The sequence below is a fragment of the Erinaceus europaeus genome, chromosome 9 (assembly GCF_950295315.1).
Source record: "Erinaceus europaeus chromosome 9, mEriEur2.1, whole genome shotgun sequence".
Lineage (NCBI taxonomy): Eukaryota > Metazoa > Chordata > Mammalia > Eulipotyphla > Erinaceidae > Erinaceus > Erinaceus europaeus.
Window position 1 is genome coordinate 8,152,286 of NC_080170.1, and position 21,206 is coordinate 8,173,491.

Below are 21,206 nucleotides of genomic sequence, written 5' to 3' on the forward strand. Positions count from 1 at the left end.
CCTGCAGGTGGGGAGCCGGGGGCTCGAACAGGGATCCTTGTGCCGTTCCTTGTGCTTTGCGCCATGTGTGCTTAACCCGCTGTGCTACTGCCCGACTCCCGGCAAAAAATTTTTTACAGTGGAACATAAGAATTGGAGAGAGGCAGAGGCTGGAGACATCACAAATTGAAAATGCACTTAATACACTTGGACTACAGAATGTCATAGCTTGGCCTCGCCTTAAACATGCTCAAGCTTACACTGGCCTCCTTGGCTGAAATCATCTAATCCAAAGCCCACTTTATAATACCTTGCCGACTGTCTTACATATGGAGTACTGGACTGAAGGTGAAAATAGACTGCCCTCATTAAAATCACAAGTATGGCCTCTACTGAATGCTTACAGCTTTTGTACCACCCTGAAGTTGAACAATAGGAAGTTGGGTACCATTGGTGGACTGGAGTTCATGTGCTTGTCTTTAAAGTTTGGAGTCTGGAGAACTGCGGTTGAAGAGCAGAAGATGGTGCTTTGCCTGCAGTCGTGCTCACAGGGTTCACTTAGTAAAGGGAGGACATGGCCCCTTCCTTCTTCCATTGTGTTCTTTGAGTCAGTAGCCTCTGCTTGCTCTGCGACATGGAGATTCCGGGTTTCCTGATTTCTGCTACGATGAGATGGGCAGTAACTTGGTGTCATAAGCACGGGCAGGCTGGCTAGCTTTCAGGAAGAAGGGGCTTGTTGAGTGGTGTGTATGAAGAGCCTGAGCAAACTGACAAAGTGTTTTTTCTTGCCAAATACGGAGTCTCATGGAGTATACACACTGCTTAAGCTTGTAAATTGCCAACTCAGGGGTCTTCTCTGCCTCTTTTTCTTTTCTTTCAACTTTACTTGGGGATTAAGCCTCAGGAGAAGCGATTTCTTTAAATTAGGGGTCAGGACAGTTACGGTGTCTTTGAGCTGTGGATGTGCAGATTAAAGAGCGTAGAGACAGAAACCAACAACTCTGCCCGCGTGGAAGAGACGATGGGCATGATCCAGCAAAAAGTCAGGGGAGACCAAAACAAATCCCCATGTGTGAATTACATAACAGCAAACGTGTCGGCCCTTCTTACTCAAAAATTAAGAAATTGTGGTGGTAAAATAAACATAAAATGTCATCTGAACAATTTCGAAGTGTCTGATTCAGTAGTACTGACAGTCTTTTGTAACTGTCACCATTGTCTGTATGCAGAAGGTTCTCATCACCCCACTAAACAATAACCCTCCCTGCCTCCTCCTTGCTATCTCTAGCTACTTGTCTAAGCGGGCACACACCTCCCAGACTACGTGTGTGTGTGTGTGTGTGTGTGTGTGTGTGTGTGTGTGTGTCTAGGTTACTTCATTTAGCATAGTGTTTTCAAGGTCCGCCCACACCTAGCATCAGAGTGGCGCTCCTTTTCAAAGCTAACTGATATTCCGTGGAGTGGATGCGCCAGAGGGCTATTTGCACCTTTGGGCTCTTGTGAACAATGTCGATGTGAGCTCAGTGTGTGAGTATCTATCTGTCTGAGTCCCTGCCTTCAAGCATATATCTAGTGAAAATGCTGGGTCACATGGTAGTTCTGTGCTTGACTTTTTCCGGGGGGTGGGGAGGGTCCCACTAAACTGGTTTCCATTCTCACAACAGCACCCAGAGCTGTGCTTTCCCCGTGTCCTCACCAACACTTGCTCTTTTCCATTTTGGGGGCGGTTGCTGTCCTACAGGGTGTGTCCAGAATGTTTTAACATCTATTCTGATGGGTGTTGGATGACTCATAAGTGCTACTTACTATGTGATTAAACCACTTCCCTTGGACTGCTAACAGGGAACAGAGCCCTCCAGCCAGTGTTTTATAAGGGGGGGGGGCAGGCATCCTGGGCCCCTGTGCAGTATCTGCTCACTATGACATTTTCATGTATAAAAAAATTAATATCTTTTTGATGTCATCCTTTTTAATATAGTATGTCAGGGACCAACTGAAATCGTCAGATTCAGAAGGGTACACTTTAGGAGCTCCTGGGCATGTGCCAGCTGCCTGGGCACACTAGCAGGCTCTTGACTTTTGTTTTAAAAAACAAAAAGAAACAACAGCAGCAACAAAATAGAACAGACCACCTCTCTGCCAAGGCTGCTGCTGGTTCTGAGGATGGAACCAGCGCCTCTCTCATGCCAAGTCCTGTACACAACAACGGATCTTGACATTTACCCACTAATTAATTTATTAGAAAGACTCCTTCTTGGTCAGAGATTGAGAGAAGGGGGGGACAAGAAAGAGAGAGGTCTGCAGCATTGCCTCACCGCTTTGGAAGTTTCAGCCAGAGGCGGTGATGTTGACTTTTTAGAGTTTGGATTCATGGTTTGAGCAGTCTCAGGGACAAACTTTTTTTTTTTTTTTTTTGTTATTGTTAATCTTTTTATCAGTAATTAAAAAAATTTTTTTTACAAGATTCTCAGGTTACAGGGAGTAGTTACATTGCACACTGATAACCACCAGAGCGCTCCCAAAGTCTTAGAGACAGCTTGCTGCAGGAGGGCTCTTGTAACAAGCCCTAGGCCCCACATCCGATTTCCCTGTTCGATCGTGCCTAGTTGGCTGCCAGTAGTAAGCCTCGCCAGATTTTCAAGTGGAGAAGGCAGTCAAAGGTAGACCTGATTGAAAGGCTGCTGAAAGGGCAGTCAGTCGCTGTGGCTCGCGCCCCCCGTCGCTGCAGAGACCTGCCCCTCTTCCATCCTGTGCCCACAAACCTGTGCGGAGCAGTTCTAAAAGGCAGAGGCCTGAACAGAGAACGTACTGACACACGGCGGTTTCTGACGATGGACCACAGTCCTCCCACCCTTGAAAAACTCACACAACTATTTTGAGAACTGGCAAGCCAGCTCTGTGAGTAAAAGGAAGTCATAATGGGGGGAATGAATTTAACCTTTCCTCTAGTTTTTTGTTTGCTTGGTTTTGGGAATTAACGCTAGTCTCTTGAGGTCTGCTTGACTGTATGTTAGAAGATTTTATGATCAAATGATCAAATAAGTTTGGGAAGTGATAGCTGCTCTATTCACTGCTTGGTAACGTAGAAACACACATTAATATGCAGCACTATAGGGTCTCCAAGAAGACCTGTCAAAGACTAGATAGCGGTTGAGCGTGGTGTTTCCCACATCCCACAACCCTCTGTTAGTAAGCATTTACTATTCCCTGCATCAATGCTTCTTAGGTCACATATGGAAAAATTAGACATTTGCTTTTCATGGCTTTACTGTCAAAGCTTTGTGTAAAAGATAGCTGTTCTTAAAAACAATTAATTTATTGTGAGGTGGGGAGAGAGAAAGGGAAGATCAGGACAGTGCTTAGTTCTGGCCTAAGGTGGTACTGGGGATTGAACCTGTGACCTCAGGCATGTTACTAGATGCTTGAAAAGGTAGAGCTGTCTCCCCAGCCCCCAAATAAGGATCTTCTTGAGCACCAATGAGGAGGCACTCTGAAAGTAAGTTGTGCATCTTCCTTCTCAGTGTTGGTTGGCCATCACAGTAGTAATGTAGCCTTTTGTGCCTGGCTTTCTGGCATAGACTTAGCTTTGGATCAATATAACTGAAACTGCTTATAGAAGTCTTCATTTCTTTTATTTTTAAAATATTTATTTTCCCTTTTGTTGCCCTTGTTTTATTGTTGTAGTTATCGTTGTTATTGATGTCGTTGTTGTTGGATAGGACAGAGAGACATGGAGAGAGGAGGGGAAGACAGAGAGGGGGAGAGAAAGACAGACACCTGCAGACCTGCTTCCCCGCCTGTGAAGCGACTCCCCTGCAGGTGGGGAGCTGGGGGTTCAAACCGGGATCCTTATGCCGGTCCCTGTGCTTTGTGCCACCTGCGCTTAACCCGCTGCGCTACCACCTGACTCCCTGAAGAAGTCTTCATTTTTTAAAGATTCATTTCTTTATATAAGTGAAAAAGGAAGAGACGGGGAGAGAACACCAGACTATTACTCTGGTGAATATGATGCTAAGGAATCAAGTGGGGACTTCAGCATTCTAATACTGTGTCTCCTCCTGAGATACAGTTTCCATTCTTTCGTCCCCCCCCCCCCAACTTTTGGTTGAGGAATTTTATTCTTCATGGATATTTCACAATAAATGTTTGGAAAGATATCAAGCATTTCTGGAAAATGGGTGCAGAATGTTGAGAATGAGGAAAGTTTGGTATGAATTCGGGCCATTAATTTTAGAGATTAGGAGAGTTTGACAGCGCAGAGAGACCCGACTTCTTGGGGTAACATTAGCTCACCGCTGTTCTGTTTTCTTTCTTTTCTTTTTTTTTTTTCCCTGTGGAGAGACTACAAGAAGCAGCCAACGGCTTTTAACTGTCCCAGGTGAATGTTCTCAGTCCTTCACAAGGAGATTCCTTCCCTCTCTTTGGGGGGTTGGTGTCTTTAGAACATTCAGCTTGACAGTGGCTGTCATGGCTTCTGAGAGGGACTAGCTGGGACAAAAGAAAGCATCAGCTGTATCTTTTGATAATGATTACCTCCCTCTCTGATTGCTTTTTGATTACTATTGCCTAACTTCATTGCTCATTCAGTTCTCAATATACCCCTGTCACACAGCTAAAAAGAATATTAGAGTCCCTCAGATCTGGGGGTTGCCTTTCACCTGAGCAGTTAGTGCTGCAACTCATAGAACTGTTTAGTTTTCATGATGGGATCAGAGTAGAATTCAGGTTTCCTATCTCCTGAACCAGGGCTCTGTGTGCTATCTGCATTAACTGAAGATCGTTTTGATGTCAAGTGTCAAAGACATTTTTAGATACGTAACTTGATTTGTATAGAATTTTTATGGCTCAGTTAAGCTCAGCAGCCAGGCAGGAGAGCATGGTATTGACTCACTTGCCACAAGAGTGATCGCTGGGGCTTGGTGCCTGTGTGAGGACTGCATTGCTCCCAGTGGCCTTTTTTTTTTTTTTTTTTCCCCTTCCTTTTCCTTTTGATAGAGGGTGAGAGACAGTGGGGGTGAGATTGAGGTCAGGAGAGGAACCTGCTTGCACACCTCCACAGCTCAGAAGGCTTCCCCCTACAGAAAGGGCCTGGGGGCTTGTACTAAGGTCCTTCTTCATGGTGATGTGTATGGCCTACTGAGTGTACCACTGCCAGAAGCATGAGCTGGGAAAGATTGACCTATGCTATCCCTGGGAATCACCATAAGCCAGTGCTCTGTTTTAAAAAAATAAAAAATGGACCTATTCATTGTGATACAGTTTTCTGTAACCAGAACTTGGCCCTTATCTCTTCTGTAATAGTTCCCTGATAAGCCAAGCAGTTGAAAATGGGCCTTTATTAGAACCAGTAAGTATATTTTGAGTAGAACTCAGTTTTTCCTTCAGTTTTCAACTCCATGGCAAGTAGGGTTAATTTCAGGTTTTAGAGCAGAGTTGGGGACCATCTGGCTCAAGGACTGTGGTCACTTGGACTGTCCTGCCTAAGACATCTGCAGGTCGAACTTGACGTCGAATGAGTCTAAGATTGTGTTTCATAGCAACAGTAACTGCTCTTTTTTTAAGCTGATAACTTTGTACGGCTTGCAAATGATGCTGTAAATATCTAAATGGCCCCTGGCAGGAAAAAAAAAAAAAGGGTTCCCCAATCCTGTTGTAGAGAACATCAGAATTCTCACGGACTACAGATCACAGCCCAAGATTCCACTGGTGCGCATTGTTGAGTGCATGACCTGAGTCTTGTGCCTTTTGGGGGCCGGGGTGACTGGTCTAGAGAAGCTGACTGGCCTTGCTTCTCACAGGATGGAATCACGTCAGCGGTAAGACCACAGCATGAGGCCACACGTGGAGACCGGGAGCTAGACATTCGCTCCAGACTGAGTGTGCGCTTAGTTCTGTTCCTAGAGCCAATCCGGTGGGCGCTCGACAGTGTCTCCTAGGCTGAGCAGAGCTGGGGAGAATTGTTCTCCAGAGTGAGTCCAGGGGAGATCCGGGAAATGCAAATGCCAAGTCAATCTATTATTGAATTAAGCACAACAGTTCCAGCCCTGTGGGACCATTTCTTGTTTACTCAGAAATAGGGTTTAGAGATGGAGATAATCTTATCCGTCTAATACTGTGGCCCAGAGAATGCGTTAACTCCAGGGGGCAGTCCAGTTTAAGTTTACGCTACAGCTATCTAGGAACAGAGGCCACGTGAGATGGAAGGGGCAGGGAGTGCAGAGTAGGGCGGCAGCTCTCCGGCGTGGAGGGGCAGGGTCATCTGGAGGGCTTGCTAAAACACCAGGGCTTTCACTTCAGCGGGTCTGGGCTGCAGCCCTCTCCTTTGTAGTCTAGGAGATCCCGCCAGGTTGATGTAACACTGCTGGTCCTGGGGTCCCCCTCTGAAGACCACTGATCTGGAAGACACAGCGGGTACAGTTGTTCTCTCGATGTAACAGCATATAGAAGAGGGAAGGAAGATTTAAGTCGAGACCCAGAGCTTTACAAGCATTCAATTAATTAGTAATTAATTAATTTACCACCAGGGCTTCATGCTTGCCAGGCTCCACAGTTCGCAGTCCACTCCTCTTTATTTTCCTTTCTCCATGTCCCCCATCTATTTCTGTCCCCCCCCCCCCATAGAGGGTAAGCGAGAAAGGGTGAGGGAAGCAGAGAAAGGAGGAGAGACACTGGAGCGCCAAGCTCTGCTTGGGAAGCTTCCTCTTTGCACGATGTTCTCGATGTTCTCGTCAGTGAGGGTCGCACCAGGCCTTGCACCAGGGTCTCGTGTATGACAGAGTGCATACCCCGCTGGCCGAGCCGCCTCCTGTCCCCCCACACTGGAAGGTTTTGTGTTTGGAGCCACCCACCCCCCCCTTCCCTTCTTTAACTTATAGAACAAGAGAACCCAGGTTCAAGCCCCTCGTCCCCACCTGCAGTGGGGCAAGCGGTGAGGCAGTGTTTCAGGTGCCTTTTTTCTTCCACCCCACCCCCTCTCTAGCCCAATAAAGGGAAGAAAACAAAAGGAGGGGATGGCTTCCAGGAGCTGTGGAGTCATGTAGGCACAGAGCCCCATCGACAACCCTGGAGGCAAGAAAAAAAAAGTGTGATTATGTTTTAAAAATTTTATTTATTTTTTTCCCTTTTGTTGCCCTTGTTGTTTATCGTTGTTGTTGTTATTGCTGTCGTTGTTGTTGGGTAGGACAGAGAAAAATGGAGAGAGGAGGGGAAGACGGGGAAAGAAAGAGACACCTGCAGACCTGCTTCAACGCCTGTGACTCCTCTGCAGGTGGGGAGCCGGGGGGCTCGAACCGGGATCTTTAGGCCAGTTCTTTTATTTTTATTTTTTTAAATCTTTATTTATTTGATAGAGACAGGCAGAAATTGAGAAGAAGGGGGAGACAGAGAAGGAGACAGAGAGACACCTGCAGCACTGCTTCACCACTTGTGAAGTTTTCCCCCTGCAGGTGGGGACCAGGGGCTTGAACCCAGGTCCTTGCACACTGTAACATGTGCACTCAACCAGGTGCGCCACCACAGTCCAGTTCTTGTGCTTTGTGCCATGTGCGCTTAACCTGCTGCGCTACTGCCCGGCCCCCTTATTTTTTAATTTTTATTTTTACAGGAGGTCAGGGGTAGCACACTCAGTAGAGTGAACACGTTACCATGCACAGGGGCCTGGGTTCAAGCCTCCGCCCCCCACCTGCAGGAAGGGAGCTTCATGAATGGTGTGGCGGTGCTGCAGGTGTCTTCTCTTTCTCACTCCCTCTCTAGCCCCTTCCCTCTCAGTTTCTCTTATCCAAAAAATAAAAAAATGAAAGTTTCATAGGAGAGAGAGAAACCAGAGCAGCAGTCATGTATGTGCCCTGCCAGAGTCAAGCCGGGAGCCTCGGGCCTGCGAGTCTCAGGCGTAACCAGTTGGACTGCTTCCTCAGCTGCTGACAGTGTCGAGTCGTGTTTAAAGGACACCTTTCATTTATAACTGAAAGGACAGCATCGCGCAGGACGCTGTGAATGTACTTGATGCAATGTAGGGGAAGGATATGCTGGATTTCATGCTGACTACTACATGTTGCTGTTTATTATTATTATTTGTGATTAGTAGTGTTGATGAGATTGTCAGATTCCTGGGAACAGCTCCACACTCTGCACCCACCACCCCTACATTCCTCGTCAGTCATCGCCATCGTCCCCACCAAGTCTCAGAGACAGTCTGAGGACCAGATTTCTCAGTGTGATAGCACAGAACTTACTCCTTGAACACGTTCTTAGTTAAGATGCTTTTGAAAAGTCCACTTCCAGTGGTGCTCAGTGAATTGACTTTGTTGTTGTCTGACAGATTTGCACAGAATTACTCAGAACAACAAAAGGAAACAGGGATCCACGCCTTCCACTTGATGTCATTCTGGACAGCTTGTCTTTGACTGTGGAAGTCACCTTTTGTCTTGGAAATTAGAAAGAAAGCTGGAAAGGACTTTACAGACAAGAAAAAACCCAAGTTTGGAGTTGGACTCACGGGATCTGGGCTTGGAAATGCCTCAGGTAAATCACACAGACTAGGTGCAAAGTTTTCTGTTTTCCCGATGCAGAAAGTTTCTGCTGTTGGTGTCCTAACTTCTCTGAATCTTAACACATGTCATCACACTCCCTTTTGAAGGCATTTTACTCCACACCTCGGCTAGTTGTAAGTATGTCTGTTTTCTTCTCTGGCTTAGAAGTGTAATGAGCTTGACACAGGGGACGCAGTGACTGAAATGCTGGTTAGAAGGTGGACAGGTCTGCTGGCTTTCTGGGGGGATGACTCCACTTCCCAGAAGGTGAATCTGCTAAGAAATCCCACTCTTTGTGGAAGCCCAGTGCCCTGCCAGTTGTACTATCTTCCCAGCTGCTACCACCCTCCTCTCTGTCTTGGTGTTTCCTGCTGTTCCTCTCCTCCTCCTCTCCTCTCCTCTCCTCTCCTCTCCTCTCCTCTCCTCTCCTCTCCTCTCCTCTCCTCTCCTCTCCTCTCCTCTCCTCTCCTCTCCTCTCCTCCCCTCCCCTCCCCTCCCCTCCCCTCCCCTCCCCTCCCCTCCCCTCTCCTCCCCTCTCCTCCCCTCTCCTCCCCTCTCCTCCCCTCTCCCATTTCCTCCCATCTCCTCCCCTTTCCCCTCCCCTCCCCTCCCCTTTCCTCTCCCCTCCCCTTTCCCCTCCCCTCTCCTCCCCTTTCCCCTCCCCTCTCCTCCCCTTTCCCCTCCCCTCTCCTCCCCTTTCCCCTCCCCTCTCCTCCCCTTTCCCCTCCCCTCTCCTCCCCTTCCCCCTCCCCTCTCCTCCCCTTTCCCCTCCCCTCCCCTCCCCTCCCCTCCCCTCCCCTCTTCTCCCTTTCCCTTCCTTTCTCTGCCCCCCTCCCCAGCACTGCTAAGCTCTGACTTATGATGGTGCTGGGGACTGAACCTGTGAACCTGGGACCTCGGGCATGGAAGTATTTTTGCACCACCATTATGCTGTCTCCCCAGGCCCTGATCTTATGCTGTAAGTAATTAAGAGGAAATAGTGAGGAACTCCTACCTTTGTGTCCATACACACACACACACACACACACACACACACACACACACACACACACACACACACACACACACACACACACCCCTCCCTCAGGAAATGTGTCTAATAATGGTTCTGTCTATTTATGCCATGGTAACTGCTTTGAATTAACTTGTGCTGGTCGGAAGCAATCCTGGAGACAGAGAACAGAGAAGTCCTGCTGGTCCCCTCTCCACGAAGCTTAGCTTCGTATGCAAAGCAGTAGGCTCTGCTTCCTCCCTTCCTGGTGCTGAATGCTAGGAGGGGCCTCGGGACAACTAGAGGGCAGTGACCCCTAGAAACTTTGTCTGGAGCTGGACAAACCTGCCTGGGCATGGAGCTCACCGGCTTGTTAGGCGACTGAGGCGGGCGGCTGATGCAAAGGGAAGGAACTGGCTGGAGACGCTGGTTTACCTCCAGCCCAGCCTCTGCCAGCGGACTGCATATGCCCATTAAGAATTTTGTCGTCCCCCACATTCAAGGTATAACGTCCTAGTCATCGAATGCTTGTATTCACGGCTGTAAAAAACATTAAGTTTTGGGAGTCGGGCGGTAGCGCAGCGGGTTAAGCGCAGATGGCGCCAAGCGCAAGGAACGGCTCAAGGATCCGGGTTCAAGCCCCCGGCTCCTCACCTGCAGGGGAGTCAATTCACAGGTGAAGCAGGTCTGCAGGTGTCTGTTTTTCTCTCCCCCTCTCTGTCTTCCCCTCCTCTCTCCATTTCTCTCTGTCCTATCCAACAACGACATCAATAACAACAACAAAAATAACTACAACAAGGGCAACAAAAGGGGATAAATAAATAAATAAATAAGCAGAAACATTTAAAAAAACATTAAGTTTTTCAAAAGGCAATTTTGCAGAGGTCTGGTAAGATAGTCCACCTGGGGAGGCACCCGCTTTGCTATGTGTGTAACACAGGCTCGAGCCAGGCCCCACTGTACTGGGGGGACTTCAGTGCTGTTCTGTCTTTGCCTCTGCATCTGGAGTGGTGGGGTCCCAACAGAGAGAAAACTGCGGGTCGCCAGTTCTGATGTACGGTGGTGATGTGGGGACCACGCCTGGCATCTTGGCGCCTCGGCTTGACAGTCTCTGCATAACTGTCCCACTGTCTGTCCCCGCCCACGACATAATTTTTCTATGCGAAAATGTGTCCTCAGTTTTCCAACAACCCAATAGAAATATGGGCTAAAATGCTGTTCTTGAAGTTAAGGCAGCAACCTGCAGAAGAACAGAAAGACCCAGAGGCAGTCCGTAATAAATCATTCTAGTTAATACGACTAGTCCTCTATCGGAGTGAGATCTCCAGGTGCGCTCCTTCGTTTGTGGAGGCGACTCTAGGTGTGTGAGCCCTGACTTCACTCTGGAGCGGCCTGTATAGTGTTTACATGGGAAGGGCCATGAGGACAAAACAAGAAGGAACACTGACTGGGTCTCCCTCCTTCCCTTCTTTGCTCCCTCCCTCCCTCCTCCCTCTTTCCTCCCCCCATCTTCCCTTCCTTTCTTGCCCCCTTCCCTGCCCCCTCCCTCCCTTCCTTCTTTTTTTTATCATAACATAAATCAGACTTTTTTTTTTTCTTTTTTAATCTAGTGAAAACCACTGAGCTCCTGCCTGAGTACTTCTCTCACCCAGGAGATTTCTGGGTATTTTACTGATCTTCCCGAGGTCAAGTATCTGGAGGTTTCTGTTGGACTACAGATGCCCAGAGTGTTTGCCATTGTGTTTTGTTACTTAAGAGGTTAGACTCCACAGAGTACAGAGTAAGACTGACTAGCTACCTCTGTAGACACCAAGAAATGGCCCGAATTTGGGTAGTGTTGACAGAGGGGAATTTGAAAAGTATTACATAGTTAAATAAAAGTATTTGTTGGGTACTTTATGCTGACTCTGGGGGTTAATTAAGCATTATCTTCTAGAAGAAAGGTTTTATAACTACCGCTGGTTCTTAATGCATCTTGGTTACTTTCCTAGTATAAGCACATAGTTTAATGCTAGTTAAATGCCTTAATTCTGCTAAGCAGTTAAAAAAAAAAAAACAGAGTTGCTTCCTGACAATATTAATTTAATGGGCGGAGAGGAGGCTTGTATGTGACAGGCTGGGGTTGCCATAGTCCAAAACTTTCTAAATGAACATCGCTCTGTTGTAGCCCAGTGTAAGCGGAATGGACCCGCCTTTCGGGGATGCTTTTCGAAGCCACACCTTTTCAGAGCAGACTCTGATGAGCACAGATCTTCTAGCAAACAGCTCAGATCCAGACTTCATGTATGAGCTGGTAAGTAGCTTTCTTTTGGATTCTGCTTTTTTTTTTTTTTAATATTTATTTATTCCCTTTTGTTGCCCTTGTTTTATTGTTGTAGTTATTATTGTTGTTGTTGTCATTGTTGGATAGGACAGAGAGAAATGAAGAGAGGAGGGGAAGACAGAGAGAGGGAGAGAAAGAGAGACACCTGCAGACCTGCTTCACCACCTGTGAAGTGATTTCCCTGCAGGTGGGGAGCCAGGGGCTTGAACCCGGATCCTTGAGCAGGTCCTTGTGTTTTGTGCCACCTGTGCTTAACCTGCTATACTACCACCCGACTCCCTGGGTTCTGCTTTAATTGATTTGGGTTCAAATACTCTGGCAGTCTTTTTTTTTTTTTTTTGGAGAATGCATGAAAAGAGAAAGGATATGATCAGACCAGATTTGATTCTTGTGAGTATGAGTCTGGTGATTTGATTTACTTACTTTTTTTTGTTGTTGTTGTTGCCAGGCTGTCATACATGTGAGGTAGGCTCTACCACTGAGCTCCATGTTTGGTTCCAGACTCATGATATAGGAATGATGTATGAGTCCACAGGAAGAATTAGTCTTTGATGATGAAGATGAGAAACTTTTTTTTTTTTTAATATGTGTAACTGCTAAATGACTTGTCGGCTGGACATTTTAGGGAGTAGTAGCACTTAGTGCAGTAGACTTGGAGACTCAGAAGAGGAAGGGGAGAAGGTTGGGAGCCTGAGACCCCAGGTGGAATAGGATGATGGTCTGAGGGGAGGAGAAAGGTACTGCCACCCATCTTAGGGACAAATATGACAGCAATCCTGCAAATCAGCATTCCTTCAGGAAAGTGGTACAGAAATCGGGGAAAAACAAAACAAGAAATGATAACGTTGAACGAGGCATATGATAGAACATGAGACGAAAATAGCAATTCCCGGCAATGTCTGAATACACCTGTCATTAATTCTGTCTGTGTGTGACACCACGACTCACTCACGCTTGAGTCTACCATTTGCAGGCCAGCCAGTTTTTTTAAAAAAATTTATATGCAGAGTGAGATAATGAGAGAGAGAGAGAGACACCACAGCACCACCCTACCCACCACACATAAAATTTCCTCTAGTGTTGTAGTGCTCCCACAAGCCACTGGGCTTAGAACATGGTAAGACATGCTCCCACCAGGTGAATTATCTCCCAGCCCTACGGCATTTATTCTTTCGGAAAATAGATACTGTTGAGGTCCAGGAACTAGGGCAGGGGGTAAAGCACTGAACTCTCAAGCATAAGGTCCAGAGTTCCGTCCCTAGCAGCACATGCACCAGAGTGATGTCTGGTTCTTTCTCTCCTCCTATCTCTCATTAATAATAAAATTTTAAAAAAAGATATTGTTTTCCTAACCAAAAAGTCTTTTTAAATATCTTCAGTTACATTTACTGGGTTGTTGGAAAAGTCATGACATATTTCCATGTCTTTCAGTGCAGAAATGCACCAGGACTTTTCCAACAGTTCAGTGACTTTGAGCATCACAAAAGAGATCTGAGAAACTAAGTACATAATCTACAAAAATTATAGGATTTATATACTTAATACAGGTGTATTTATTGGCATTTAAACTTTAGTAAAACTTTAAAATACACACACACACACACACACACACACACACACACACACACACACGAGTGGTGGAATCTCGTAAGCGTGAAACCCCAGTGAAACCCAGACATCTAAAACAGGCAGTTGAATCGCATGAAGAGTATCTTGTGCTCCAGGCACAAGAGTTGTCACAAGATCTTACAGATCACATCTGTGACTGAGATCCAACTCCAGATTACTCTTAGCCTTTAAAATTCTCACTTAGGAGAGATTCCTCTGTGATGGAGATACGGCTTTCCTATTTGCTTATAACTGAAACTTGTGTCTAAAGAGATCTCAACATTCTCCTAAGTCAAAGGTTCAAGTTTAAGAACATTGGTATGGATTAGGACCATACCAGACCCTCACAAGGGGCATATACCCTCCCCTTTTCCTTTCCTGACAATAGACAGCACTATCAAAGTCATGTAAGTAGTTTTTACCTTAAAACAGACGGGAGGTCCAGTACTGAGTTACCCATCTGATGGAGTACATGGAGCTGATTGGTGGTGGAGGTGACAATTTCTTCCCTGAAATGTTTTTGATCTTCTTAACTTTTTCTTAGGATAGAGAGATGAGCTGCCAACAGAATCCTAGAGACAACTTCCTTTCTTTGGAAGACTGCAAAGACATTGAAAACCTGGAGTCTTTCACAGATGTCCTGGATAACGAGGGTGCTTTGACCTCAAACTGGGAACAGTGGGACACGTACTGTGAAGACCTAACGAAGTACACCAAACTAACCAGCTGTGACATCTGGGGGACGAAAGAAGTGGACTACTTGGGTCTCGATGATTTCTCTAGCCCATACCAAGACGAAGAGGTCATCAGTAAAACCCCAACGTTGGCCCAGCTCAATAGTGAGGACTCTCAATCTGTTTCTGACTCCCTTTACTACCCTGACTCGCTTTTCAGTGTCAAACAAAACCCCTTGCCGTCTTCATTGCCTAGTAAAAAGATCACAAGCAGAGCCGCTGCCCCTGTGCGCTCTTCCAAGACCCTTCAGGCTGAGATCCCCTCATCAGACTGCATCCAGAAGGCAAGTAAACCCACTTCAAGCACACAGATCGTGGTGAAGACCAATGTGTATCATAACGAGAAGGTGAACTTCCGCGTGGAATGTAAAGACTATGTGAAAAAGGCCAAGGTCAGAATCAGCCCCGTGCAGCAGAGCCGGCGCTTGCTGAGCCACGTCCATGCAGATGCGGTGAAGGAGAACACCTGCTACTGTGGTGTCGTAGCAAGGAGACTCGAGAGAAAAGGGATGGAGCCTCTTCAGGGTCATGCCACTCCAGCTTTGCCTTTTAAAGAAGCCCAGGAACTATTACTCAGTCCCCTGCCCCAGGAAGGTCCCGGGCCAGTTGCGGCGGGCGAGAGTAGCAGCCTTTCCGTCAGCAAGTCGGTCTCAGATTCATCCCAGAAAAAAGAAGAGCACAATTACTCCCTTTTTGTCTCTGACAACGTGAGAGAACAGCCAACCAAGTGCAGCCCTGAAGAAGACGAGGAGGACGAGGAGGACATTGACGACGAGGACCACGATGAAGGGTTTGGCAGTGATCATGAACTTTCTGAAAACGAGGAGGAGGAGGAAGAGGAGGAAGATTACGAAGATGACAAGGATGACGACATTAGTGACACATTCTCAGAACCAGGTACCGTAATGCTTGGCCACTAACCCAGATGGCCTGTCTCTTTCTCCTGTGCAGCAGGAAGCTCAGCTTACTTTTGGAAGCTTATCTTAGTTTGGGGATTACGTGCCTTCATGTTTGGGCTCGGTCGTGTAATTGTGATTACTTCAGGTCACTTGTTTACTTGTTATGAGGAGAGAGAGAGAGAGAGAGAGAGAGGAAACCGGAGAACCAGAGCATCACCTGCGTTCATCCCAGGCTCTCCACCTTCCTGGCCACTGGCAGTGGAGACTGGGGTGGCCCCCGAGAGTCCAAGGGGGGGGTCCTGGTGACGAGGGTGAAGTGCGCGGAGAGGAAGGAAACACATGACCAGCTCTGAGAGAAGCCTCACGGACAGTTTGTTTATTGGGGGGTACAAGCAAGTAGATATACCCAAAAGGTTTGAGAGAGGTTAAGATAATCCTTAAGCCATACACACAATGCAGCGTTAAATCTTAACCTGTCAGGTGTTTGATCTTAGCTGGGAAGTTACCATACAGGATCCGGTCATGAGCTCACAATGCCTAGGTAGGCCTTTTTCTCTAAGGGTGGATTACAAGCACCTCTGGGCAGCGGGGAGAAGGGGACAGTAGAACAAAGCCAGGATGTTTGCGGTGCGTTTCAGGTTGGCTGTACACAGTAACTCATGGCTCTTGTTCAGAGCGAGGAGGGAGCATGTACAGGAAGGCGCCCGTCCGGAAAAGCCCATCCATTATAAGCTCATGAGGTCAAGAGGACCTGCCTACCGCCCCTCAGAGAGGGGGCTCAGGGTCAACCCGCTAAGACTCTTATGGAAATAATGGCTCAGACTTCCCAGACAGTGGGCCCTTTCCCCACAGTCACCCTCACATACTTGGCACAGGGGGTCAAATTGGAGACCCCATGTCTAAAGGCTGTCCTCACAGTGCCTCCTCCCAGGCCGCTCTGAAATAATCACTTCAGCTCACATAGCGGTTCATTTGCTGATTCTTCGAGGGCTGCTGCTTAATTTCTCTTGTCAAACGACCTGGCTTGACACTCTCTGGAGCAGCTGCAGAGATGCTGGGCGTTGGCCGTTTTTAAGAAATAGTCCCATTTCTGCATCCATCCCTCCCTCCCTCCCTCTGGCAGAGCTCAGGCTGAGAATTCCTGGAATGTGACCGCGGCTCCTTCCTCTTGCCCATAGCCAGCAAAGCCTCCTTGATGAGTAACGGCGAGGTAGCTTTTCCTTGGTGTCTGCACACGCACAGCAGTTTTCCACTTAGGAAAAACACTACCTGTAGCTTAACGAGCGTGAAGGAGATTCTGCTGCTCTGCCTGTAAATAAGAGACAGAAAGTGAAAGCTGTGGAGACAGGCTTCAGTTCAGCATTCACACGCTTGGGCCATTCATCTGTGAAAGTAGTGTAGCCAAGAGGTACACACACAGCGGAAAATTCAGAGAAGTGGAGGTCTTCAAATTTAGGCAAATGTTATTTTCCTCAAAATTACTATTATTAACCATGACTCTGACATTTCAGAAGTTATTTTTTAGAAGCTTATATAGATTGTCAAAGAAAGCCCTTTTACTATGCTAATCTCTGGCGTTTCATTAAGTGCAAGGCATTTAATACTTTGGAAAGTCTTGTAAGGTACAGTAAATGTATTGTATCCAGGGGAGCGCTGTAATTGCTTTGTGAAATCTTTCCTCACAAACGCTTAGTTTTTTGTGTTTGATACACCTAATTGTTGACCTTGAGTGGAGTTTGAAGTAAGGAAGAGGCATTTTGCAATCACTGTCAAGAAAAGGTTTATGCTTTTCCTTCTTTTTCGTTTTCTTTTCCTCACTGCTTTGGTTTAGTTTTGAGCTCTGTGTAGTCTAAATGAAACTGATCATCGTTTCTCCTGAGCAGACCATTTTTCTCTCAGCAGCCTAGTAAAGTCTGCTTTGTGCTGTTGTAAGGTAAGCAGTCTGGGGCCAGGCTAGGGGAAGGCCGGAGTGCTGTCCAGGAGGCCGCCTGAGAGCCTGACAGACCAGCTCCCTGTGCGGAGCATGGCGAGACACAGAGGAGATGAGTAATAACCAGGAGATGTACGTGTGAGGAAGGCAGGCAGTAGGTGGCTTTACCAGCTGGTGCTTCAAGGAATATGTCAACCCTCCTGTCAGCATGCAAGGCGGGGAGAGCTCCACTGCTCGCTACCTCTGCTCACAGAGCTGAGTTCCCTTAGCCTGTGTCAGAGGTGAAGTCTGCCACTTGCTAAGTGGGCCCTTATTTCATTTTCGCAGCCCTCCCACCCTCGCAGGGAAGGGCGAAGCGGTGTTGCAGTCGGTGTTGCAGTCGGTGGTGCTCTCTGCCTTGTCCTGTGCAGGAGAGGGCCGCTTTAAAACTGCGGCCTTGGCTGCTGCCTGGCAGGCAGGGGAGGGCCGCGGATCTCTCTGGCTTCCATTTGCCGCTGCTTGGTGTCCGCATGGTGTTTCATTCACCCCTGGCTGGCCTGAAGTTGAAACCTCTTTTCCCACAGTGCTCCTTTGACCATTCTCACAAGTGTTAGTCAGTGGCATGCGGTCCCTACAAAATCAACATGACTTTGTGGTCTTACTCGAGTTTTCATCACATCTGCTAATGAAAATGTTCCCCTTTTCTTGCAAGAAACAACTAAGCAAGCAACTTCAGGAAGGTGCCTTACTGGTGAGAAGTGTGAAGACATTTCGTTGAAGCAGAAAGTGGGGATGATGACAGCTCTTCTTCTTCCTTCTCTTCCTTCCTTCCTTCCTTCCTTCCTTCCTTCCTTCCTTCCTTCCTTTCTTTCTTTTTTATTGTTGTAGTTACTATTGTTGATGATGTCGTCATTGTTGGATAGGACAGAGAGAAATGGAGAGAGGAGGGGAAGACAGAGAGAGGGAGAGAAAGACAGACACCTGCAGACCTGCTTCACCGCCTGGGAAGCGACTCCCCTGCAGGTGGGGAGCCGGGGGCTCGAACCGGGATCCTTACGCCGGTCCTTGTGCTTTGCACGACCTGCGCTTAACCCGCTGCGCCACCGCCCAGCTCCCTCCTTCCTTTTCTTTTGCTGTGTTTTGGTTTTGGTTTTGTTATTGTTGGCACTGGGGCTTCACTGCCCTTGTCCCGCTGTTTTCACATAGGAAGAGACAGAGACAGAGGAAGAGAGGGAAAGACCCCACAGCACTGCAGCTTCCCCCACTGCAAGTATGGGCGAGGCTCAAACCTGGGTTACAACAAAGCAGTAGCTTGTTTACAGTGATGGTTTGGAGTGTGCTGGTCGGTCTACTTTGTGGCAGAGTTTCCAAGGCCCTTTTGTGATGACCGGCTCCCTACATGCTTCTCCTCGGCTGTTGGCTACAACAGTGCTGGGACCTGCCGAACTCCAGGAAGGTGTCAAACAGCTTTCCAGTGCCTTTTCTGGACTAGCTCCCAAGTTTGAATAGAGTCCGTCCTGTGGGCAGGCTACAACGGTGTGGGGTCATGGAACGACATGGTTCTGAAACTAGGCATTGGGTCCCAGATGAGAGGTTTTTTTTAAAACATTTTTTTTTATTATTTATTTTTCCCTTTTGTTGCCCTTGGTGTTTTTTTTATTGTTGTAGTAGTTATTATTATTGTTGATGATGTCATTGTTGTTGGATAGGACAGAGAGAAATGGAGAGAGGAGGGGAAGACAGAAGGGAAGAGAAAGAGAGACACCTGCAGACCTGCTTCACCGCCTGGGAAGCGACTCCCCTGCAGGTGGGGAGCCGGGGGCTCAATCCGGGATCCTCATGCAGGTCCTTGCGCTTTGTGCCGTGTGTGCCCAACCTGCTGCGCTACCGCCCGACTCCCCAGATGACAGGTTTTTTTTGTAGTCCCTGCTAAACATTTTCTTTTTCCTTTTTCTTTCCTTTCTTTCTTTTCTTCCTTTCTCTCTTTCTCTCTTTCTTTCTTTCTTTCTTTCTTTCTTTCTTTCTTTCTTTCTTAATAAAAAGGAAACATTGATTAAACCATAGCATAAGAGAGGTAGGTACAACTTCACACAGTTCCCACCACCAGAACTCCATATCTCATCCCCTCCCCTGATAGCTTTCCTATTCTTTAACCTTCTGGGAGCATGGACCCAGGGTCATTGTGGGGTGCAGAAGGTGGAAGGTCTGGCTTCTGTCATTGCTTCCCCGATGAACATGGGTGTTGGCAGGTCGATCCATACTCCCAGCCTGCCTCTCTCTTTCCCTAGTGGGGAGGGCTCTGGGGAAGCAGAGCTGTAGGACACATTGGTGGGGTTATCTGTCCAGGGAAGTCTGGTTGGCATCATGGTAGCATCTGGAACCATGATGGCTGAAAAGAGAGTTAACATACAAAGCCAAACAAATTGTTGACCAACCATGAACCTAAAGCCTGGAATAGTGCAGATGAAGAGTTGGGGGGTCCTCCATTTTGTAGATAGCTAGTAGGCATATTTTAGTTATATTTCAAAGGATCCATGGCTATACTAGTTTTTTGTGTTTTTTTTTTTTCTTTTTTCTCAAGCCTGAAATCTGATATGCAGGTGAATCCAAGTTATTGTGTGGGAAGATGATGTCATGGCTGAAAAAAGAACCAGAAAGCTGGATCAGGGAAGAGAGTAGCTCCCAAATAATGGAAAGGGGTATAAATATTGCTGACTGTAAACCCCATCGATTTGATGTAAACTGGGCCCCATATTCAGCTTAGGAGCCTATGTAACCTCTGCATCCCTGTAGATCTGAGCTCACATTCTGTGGTCATGAGAAGGAACATTCCAAGCTGCCCCAATAACGACCCATCTTCCTTAGGTGTAGCATGGGAGATGGAACATTCTCTACCGTTGTTGATCCAAGTTGAGGGCAAGGTCCTATGGGGGCCCACAAAGGGGTGTATTGTGTTGACCTGATAGAGATGACCTGTAACAATGGAGAGAGGGATTTATTCGAGGTCTAGGCCCATCATGTCTATTTGGGAATCTCAGGGCTCCCCAACTAGCGCCCCAGCTGATGGGGTAGCCTGATAGTGACTAAAGAGTCATCGTTAAAGTATGCCAGTCTCTTGCCCTTATTCAGCTTTTGCAGTCCTTGTTTTGGAGTGAGTGAGCAAACTGTACTAGGAAGTAGGTGAGGAGGATATCTGTGTCTAAGTAGACACTATTTCATTATGATACTGACTCACTGTAGACTATTGTGTACTTTTGCTTTCAAGTATATATTTTGTCCTAATTTATGAATACATGTGAACATATGCTCTATCTCATGGGACCTGGTCTATATCTAGGTTTTGGGACTTTGTTAGGAAGTGAAACACCTGGAATGGAATTAGAGAAAACTATGAAAGGAAAGGTCTCACCTGAGTAATGAGGCTGAAGTGTTGGCATTCTGTGCCTGACGTCTCTGGACACAGTCTGAAGTGAAGCATGCTTAGGTGGTACTTGTTGTGTTGATTAGGTTGGGATCGGCAGATGCAATATCATTTTGTATGAATTGAGAGAAGCACATAGGAAAGTGAGCCCCACCCTAGAGGTTCCAGGACTGGGGGAAATACAGGCTCTATAGAGGAACCCGCTGAACATTTTCATAGTTGGCATATCAGTGTAGGCACTAACTAATGATGCTTGATTGGAATTCTAGGCAGTAAATGAGGGTTTTTGTTTGCTTGTTTGTTTGTTTGTTTCCCTCCAGGGTTATCGCTGGTGCTCAGTGCCTGCACTACGAATCCACTGCTCCTGGAGGCCATTTTTTCCCTTTTGTTGCCCTTGTTGTTTATCGGTGTTGTTACTATTGTTGTCATTATTATTGTTGTTGTCATTGTTGGATAGGACAGAGAGAAATGGAGAGAGGAGGGAAAGACAGAGAGGGAGAGAGAAAGATAGACACCTGCAGACCTGCTTCACCACTTGTGAAGCAACTCCCCTGTAGGTGGGGAGCCGGGGGCTCGAACCGGGATCCTTCCGCTGGTCCTTGTGCTTTGCACCATGTCTGCTTAACCTGCTGCGCTACCGCCTGGCCCCCGAGGTTTTTTTAAATTCCTTTTTCTATTCATGTTAGGAAGGAATAAGCTTATTAGAAAGATGATTCATCAGATGCAAAGGTCACTGGCTCCTTGGGAAATGTGAGATTAAACAAATCACTGATTTGTTTTAAAAAATTTTTTTTTGAATGCCTGCTTTTGTGCC

At 47.1% G+C, this 21,206-nt stretch overlaps 1 protein-coding gene across 2 annotated transcripts in view; it reads left to right on the forward strand.

Moving 5' to 3' along the window:
• Positions 1–21,206, forward strand: part of CREBRF (CREB3 regulatory factor) — a 72,597-nt gene that overhangs the window by 16,830 nt on the left and 34,561 nt on the right. For both annotated transcript variants that reach the window (XM_060197170.1, XM_060197171.1), the window contains exons 2-4: positions 8,297–8,499; positions 11,666–11,791; positions 13,974–15,060. In XM_060197170.1, coding sequence (XP_060053153.1) covers positions 8,491–8,499; positions 11,666–11,791; positions 13,974–15,060 — 1,222 coding nt within the window. In that variant the 5' untranslated portion in view covers positions 8,297–8,490. The remainder of the gene's footprint in view (positions 1–8,296; positions 8,500–11,665; positions 11,792–13,973; positions 15,061–21,206) is intronic.